The following is a 7,706-nucleotide window of genomic DNA, read 5'->3' on the forward strand; positions in this document are numbered from 1 at the left end:
TTTTTAAATAATTGAGACCAATAATCTTGATCATTTTTACTTTGCATGCAATACTCCTTTCTAACTCATGATGACATAATGCCGGATTGACATGGTGGGTCACATCTAAAGCATATCACTGGGTTCAAAAGTTACAGTCATCTAAATTTTGGGTGCAACGCTTTTGTCTTTCAGTAAAATTCAGGAAATTATTGTTTTGTTGTTTTTTTTCTTCTAAAAAGGTGTCTTTAATAGCCACAAGGTACGAGGGTGAGTCAAAAAGTAATGAGACAAATGTCCTACTGAGTTCATTTCTTGTTCATGTGACATCATATTTGGCTCAAATGAACTTACACGTGTACTCTTTAAACTAAAAGTTGAAAATTTTAATTCTGTGAAATTTTGACAAAGTTATGGCTGTTCAAAATGGCTGCCGCTACAAATGTCCGTCAGCGACAGGAAGCTGTCATTGAATTTCTTGTTTTTGAAGAAAAAACCTTGAGTAACATTTTAAAACCTTGGGAACGTTTGTAAAACTCAGCCATTTTGTAGAGGGAGTGTTTTTAGGTGGGTTGAATGTGTATCTCGCCTTTTAGAAGAAAATGAGATGCAATCCAACAGCTAACCCCCTCAACCATGTCTTCATCTGACAAATCTTGTGATGGTCACCATCCAAGCAGTGTCAACTCAATGAATCAAATAAAGACGAAGCATTGATCAGATCTGATAGAAGAACTTCTCTTGATGAGATAGCAGGTACAAATAGACATTGAAGCAACTGAAAGCAAGAATTTGACAAGTTAGACTGAATTTGGAGATGAAACAAGTACTGTTTCTTTATGAAAATATCCTTCCACACACAAGTGTCAGGAACAAGGTAATTGATGTACAACGCTGTCTCACCCTCCGTATTTATCAGACTTGACACTTTCAGGCTTCCATCTTTTTGGTCCACTGAAGGAGGCAATGAGGGGACATGGCTTTGAAGATGATGAAGAAGCCAAGACAGTAGTGGAAAATTGGTTGAAAGGTCAGTCAACTCAGTTTTACGAAGACGGAATACATGGCCTTACAAAAACATGGACTGTGGCTATCGAGAGAGGTGGAGACTATGTTGAGAGGTCGCATTCTACTTGGCTAATACCATGCTTTAGTTTGAGGTATGATGCGTGGTATTGATTCAATTTGTTTAAAGTAATAAGCAGAGTCCCATTACTTGTTGACTCACCCTCGCACATGGAACCTGAGTTTATCCATGTTTATTATGGTGTTAAATAAACAAAAACAAATGACAGTTACCATTTGAATATGACACTAGCATATTGCAATGTATCTTCTGCCAAGTCTAACAGTCACAGGTACACAATGACTGGTGGACAGATTCTAATTAGTCAGCTTATTACTGAATGTCAGCATACTCAACATACCTCAAAAGTTGGTCTGTCTCGTATCCTTTCCCATTTTGGTTTTCCTGGTAAGACACGAACAAATGGAGAAAGCCCCTGACTGTAGAGTTTTCCCTGTCTGTTCATGTTCATAATGTTAAGTTTAATTAGCTTGTTGCAACTCCATCCCCGGATACCAAAATAGAACCAAGATCTGATATGATAATAAAAAAAAGTGAAGAAATTACTAAATAAAATCATCTGTGCTAAACCTATTTTGCTTGCATTGTCATTTCTATATCTAACCTATATCAGTATTATGGATGAACAGCAATATAAAAAAGGTGAGAAGCATTGTATATGTACAATGATATTACGAGAGATTAACTATTTCCTTACTCAACCTGAGCTCTCTACCTCCACTATATTTGTGATTTTTTTTGTTACTTTTCAAAATTTATAAAAAAACTCACTTGCTCAATTGAAAAGAAATTCGGGATATGCCTACAGTGCAGGACGGAAAGCTCAAAGTTGGGAGCGGCCTGTTTGTTCAAGATTTCCGTGTTTTCGAAACTTTCATGTTGTGTATTTTACAAAGAATATGATGAAGAATATGAAGGGGGAGGGGGGTAAACGTGGATGTTTCAGTGAGGTCCCATTATAATGAAGTGTGGCATTAAGTGCATTTTGTTTCATTCAATAGCAAGTGAAATGATGTTCCCCTTAACGTGTGCTATAATAAGAACAGAAGGCCAGCACATCCCATTGTTGATTACACACTCAGCATGTGACGTCTTTAACTTGCGAATCCAGTATCTGATCCCTACCACTCCTCACTTATCTCTATCATGCCTCTCTTCTAACCCATCTTTCCCTCCCCTTATCACTTCTTTCATTTTAATACAATAACAGTAACAGCCTCGGGTCACTAGCCCCCACAGGTCCTGGTACACATTAGAGTGAGACGTCACATGCATCAGATACTGGTCAAACATGTTTTGCGCCCCCCTACCCTATACACACATGCTACAATCCACACACGCACACACACACAAACACACACACACACACATATGCGCTGCACACGCGAGTATGCTTAACACATTAACTAATACATTTAAGGCCACACAGAGAGTGATGGCAGTTCTCATTTCCATTCAATACAAACATAAGGCAAAAAAATATTATCAACAAATGTGAAAGTTAAGATCCATTATGTTCGAAATTTCCGCGTTAGTTTCCGATAGTGTTCAAGATTTTTGTGTTGCCAGTACAATGAAAATAGAGAGATTAAAACAGTGAATTTACATGTGTTCGAGATTTATAGGATTTCGAGATTTACGTTTTTGAGATTTTTGTGCTGCATGCTAGTTTCATCTAACTACCATAAACATGTAAAAATTAAAAACTGTAGCTTTAATAATACACCTATAATTTATCTCAGAAAAATGTAAATAATGATTAGGTAAAAGTAATCAGGGCCAAATACAGAGATGGTTGATGTTAGGGTTGAGTGAGTTAATCAATTTACTTGTTTAATTGTCTGATTTTGTTCATCATCTTTTATTTTCCATTGTTTTTAGACATTTCAATACTATAGGGTCATTTAATTGTCTTTAATGAGAGGTTGAGTTTTTAAAAAATAAAGCGGATGATAACATCCTGGATTCGACGAGGGGAATAAAACTACATAGTTCTATTTTGTTTTTAAAAAATTATTTTCTGAACTATTAACATTTGTGGTGAGATGTCTCGGTATTATGAGAATGCAAGCATCGTTTTAGCTGAGGTAACGACAGCTGACAAGCTAACTTCTATACGAAACACGTAAATTATTTGCAGGGTAAAATTGCTGTCCATTCAAATTATAATTTGAACATTTCTTCTTCACATACAACCTGCCTTACCTTTATTATAGCAAGTAATTTGAAAGTAGTGAGTATGAATACTTGGATGGCATTTTACCTGTTAGGATTTTCAAACTCTGTACCAGCACAATCTGGGTTTGTCCACACATTGAATTCTTGGTCCGCTTTGGTCTCGAGTACTCCATAATAGTTTGAATTGGTGTTGCCTCCTATATATTGAAAACAGTGAAGCAAAAACTACAACTTTCTAAACAACCTAAGGGAGTAAGTAATAACAGAATAATGTTTTGGATGCCCCTTGCATTATCTTCATCATTATCCTTAATAGATACTCAATCTTAAAAAAGAAAATGTGTAAATTCATTGAAATATTATGTTGTTATTTTGCCATTTATTTTTTAAAAATCTTGTTCCAAAACAAAAATTTCTTCAAAAACACAGATTACAATGAAGCTGTGGACCATTGACCAAAACATGAATATAATAAATGTAAAAAATGAACAAAATGCATTACAAATAATATTTGGAACTCGTATCCTTCTTAAACCAATTTGAAGAATACTTTAGGACAATTATTAAATGGAAAAATGACAGTAGAGATCTAATTGTGTTTAACATAAACCACGTTGTGGAGTGTAGATAAATGGAATGATAGCATTTACTTCAACAATTAAGGAATCTCAAAAACAGTGTTTAAAATTGCATAAAAAAGTAAGAAGACTAATCCTGAGGTGTAAAGTTATAATTTGAATTGAATAACCATGGATCATTTGTTTTTTTTTACTGCATGCAATACTATTACTGTTAAATCATTTTGCACAAATAGAAAAAAGGAAAATGATGGTGTGGTCATAAGATGTCCCGTCCGACATGTTAAGTTTTGTTGTTGGCCAGGGACCTCATGTAAAGCGCTTTGAGCATGTTTAGTGGATTTCGCGCTATATAAAAGCTCAATTTTTTTTTTCTTTTAATAATAATAATAATAATAATAATGATGATGATGATGATGATGATGATGATGATGATGATGATGATGATGATGATGATGACGACGATAATTTTGTTTGTTTATTTTGTTTTTAAGGGTTTTACGGCGCTTGCAAGACATTAAGGTCATATCAGCGCCAGTAAAAAGGAAGAAAATGGGATAGTAAAAAGTTCTAGAATTACAATTAAAGCACAAAAGAAAAGGTAAGAGCACACCGTCAAAGTACTTAGTTTGAGATCACCTAAAAGTCTCATCCAGACACAAGCACAGGTCCCAACTAAGAGGAATACACTCAAATGTTTACCAATCATATATAATGCAATGGATAACAGAGAGATAATTTACAAGGAAAAAAAATATCATCTCCCAAAACTATAACTATACATTCGATTGTTTCCTTCCCAGACAAGGAACTCCGGCAAGGATCAGGACAAAACTAAGTAATCTCATTCCAAGACAATGACAGGAAACAATTGGAAAACGGGTATGGGGGGTATAGAAGACAAAGCATGTACCTCCCTGCCCACTATGGGAGGTCAGAATCCCCACCCAGGATGATAATTTTAATGATGATGATGATGATGATGATGATGATGATGATGATGATGATGATGATGATGATGATGATGATGATGATGATGATGATGATGATGATGATAATAATAATAATAATAATAATAATAATAAAATCTCTCAAGCAAAAATTTTTTTTTTTTCAGCCAACCACAATAATGGTCAGTCATAGTTTCAGAACAGCTCTAATTTTCTTTAATAAACTACAGAGTGCACTCTAAATTACCTGTGTCTGAGTCGTCAGAGTCATGAGTGACTTTTTCAACTCTTGACATGTTACCAGAATCAAACTTGGAGGTAAAGAGTAACCCTCCTATGCGGACCTCCATTGTGGAAGATAAGGTGGGTGTCTGGGAAAAGTTTTAAAATCTGTTCACCGTAGCTTCAACACTCCAAAGAAGAAACTGGGGAAAAGAATAGTTGTTAATTTAATATATATATATATACATAGTTGAGTACAAATGTAAGTTCACACTTATTTCCTCCTTCATATCCTTTAATTCAACTAAGGCATTACATTGTGTAATTTAATATTTCAAAGGTTAATCAATTGCTTATCTAATGATTATAATATTTTTCTTTCTTTACATTCAATCAAAAGATACAAGGCTTAGAATTTGAAATGTCAAAATTTCGACTCTGCAAAAAACATGTGCATTTAATAATGTTACGGAAAGCAATGCAGCAGGCATTTGGAAGCACAAAAATTATGTTAGTTTTACACTACTCTGCCCATTCAATAACCTAACTAAAAAAATGTAACACTGTGTGCTTCGATATTTAAAAAATAATAAAATATCAAAACTTGCGGTTCTTAACAAAACTCATGCCTAGACTTGGTGTTGAGGACCATGCCCATTTTTATTGGACATGTTAATTGCAGAATGTTCACGCAGCTTGCTATATCATAAAAGTGTAATTACAAATTAATCAAGAAGTACAAAGAAACAGGCCTAACCAAGACTATACAAAGAACATGTCATCCAAAGAAGATTTCGGTATTGAGCAACAACACCAAGGAAATCCTTTTAAATCAGTTGTTTCAACAGCTAGAGAGACTGGCATCAGTATGTTCATTATTGGACACTGGTTGCTATCTGTTGGTATAGGATCATGAAAAGTATCATACAGACGATTATTGACCACGTTGCAGAGAATGAACAGTTTGAGTTGGAAATATTAACAGTCAAAAGCCAGTATTTGGAATTAAAATGCTATTTTATCTGAAGAACTGCTTAATCGAAACAATCTGTTTGTGACATTCTTTTTAAAATTTAATTTCCAGTGGTTATTCGGCACACATGCCAGAATTGGAATGATTTCAGAGCTTCAGCACACATTTTAAAATTTTTTTCTTTCTAAGTAATCGAAAAAATGACTACACACAAATATAAGCAAGAAATCTGCCAAATCACAGGTATCCATCAATCATGTATACAAAGAGTGATTTTTAAAATATTAAACAAAAATCTGTGAAAAGACAAAACCCACCAAGTGTGAGTGCATCTTCAAAGTTACATTGATTGTTTTGGGCAAAAGAACTTTTAAATGGTACACTGAAAATGATGTTGAAAAAATGAGTTTCAAGATAAGAAAAACTTTTCGTTACCAATGCAACTGAATACGAAAAATAACTGTTGTTAAATTACATGATCAAAATGAAATATTCCTTTGGATAGGCTGTGTCTTACAATTCTCATAGAAACCCATGGTATAATGATGTGTTTCCATTAAAGGATTCACAGAGCCTTCTTTCACAAATCCCAACAAAATGAAAGTGAAGGACGGTAGTGGAATTTTAGTGTTCTTTTTCGCATTCGACAGATTCTGTTACACAGAGAGTCAAAATAGGGGAATTTACATTGGGAGGATTGGGGTCCTTCAATCTTAGACAATATTCTATCTTACAAAGGGTTCTGTTATGGCAGGTTTATTGCTTTTTTTTAATATTTTTTTTTTGCAACAGCAAGGAAAGATTGTATGATAAACTTATTATTGTGTAATAATATAAATTATTTGTAGTCCACTGGCGTCATACTGAAGCGAGAGTATGATGAGTAAAATTGAGGAAGTGAGAAAAGGTGAGACATCTAGGGATAACAATAACTTAACAAACTAAATTGGAAAGATCATGTAACAAACACATGCAAAACAGCTAACTCTACTTTAGGCTTTCTCAGAAGAAACATATACGACAGCAGGAAAGAAATAAAATCAAAGTATTACAAGAGACAACACTGGAGAAAGATCTGGGAGTTCATATGGACCCAGAGCTCAAGTTTTCACAGCATTTGGAAAGGCAGATCAACAAAGCTAACAGAATGCTTGGACTGATAAGGAGATCTTTTGACTATCTTGACTGTGACACTATGAAGTTAATGTTTGCAGCTTTGGTCCGACCACATTTGGAGTTCGGAAACTGTGTATGGGCACCTTATCTTGAAAAGGATAAGAAGCTTATAGAGAGTGTGTTTAGGCGAGCAACAAAGGTCGTTGGTGGACTCAAGGACTTGAGTTATGAAAAGCGCCTGAAAAGAGTAGGACTGCCAAGTATGGTCTATCGGCGTTTGAGAGGTGATATGATTGAGACCTATAAGTTCACACATTGCTTGTACGCGACTCAGGATAGGCTGTTCAGGGTAGACAAAAAATCAGTCACCATTGGCCACTCATATAAACTTCTGAAACCCAGAGTTAAAACCACCCTTCGACAGAACTTTTTTACACAGAGAGTAATTGAACGTTGGAACGCATTGCCAGCAAATGTCGTTGAAGCGCCGAGTGTCAATGCTTTCAAAAATAGATTAGATGCTGTGATGGAAAGTTATGTGCATAGTGTAGAAGTGCCTCCCACCCAAAATAGCTATGATCAAAAGATCAATAGAGAAAGTATAGTGTAGGCTAGCCCCTGAT

The 7,706-nt window shown here is 35.0% G+C and overlaps 1 protein-coding gene across 12 annotated transcripts in view; it reads right to left on the reverse strand.

Annotated features, from left to right (window-relative positions):
* Positions 1 to 7,706, reverse strand: part of LOC144980745 (cytosolic carboxypeptidase-like protein 5) — a 44,013-nt gene that overhangs the window by 35,049 nt on the left and 1,258 nt on the right. For all 12 annotated transcript variants that reach the window (XM_078928562.1, XM_078928582.1, XM_078928572.1 and 9 more), the window contains 3 exons: positions 5,020 to 5,197; positions 3,330 to 3,441; positions 1,407 to 1,578 (listed from right to left, as the gene is read on the reverse strand). In XM_078928562.1, coding sequence (XP_078784688.1) covers positions 1,407 to 1,578; positions 3,330 to 3,441; positions 5,020 to 5,122 — 387 coding nt within the window. In that variant the 5' untranslated portion in view covers positions 5,123 to 5,197. The remainder of the gene's footprint in view (positions 1 to 1,406; positions 1,579 to 3,329; positions 3,442 to 5,019; positions 5,198 to 7,706) is intronic.

Source organism: Berghia stephanieae, chromosome 1 (assembly GCF_034508935.2).
Source record: "Berghia stephanieae isolate SIO BIC M18660-M18661 chromosome 1, UCSD_Bste_1.3, whole genome shotgun sequence".
In the NCBI taxonomy this organism is placed as follows: domain Eukaryota; kingdom Metazoa; phylum Mollusca; class Gastropoda; order Nudibranchia; family Aeolidiidae; genus Berghia; species Berghia stephanieae.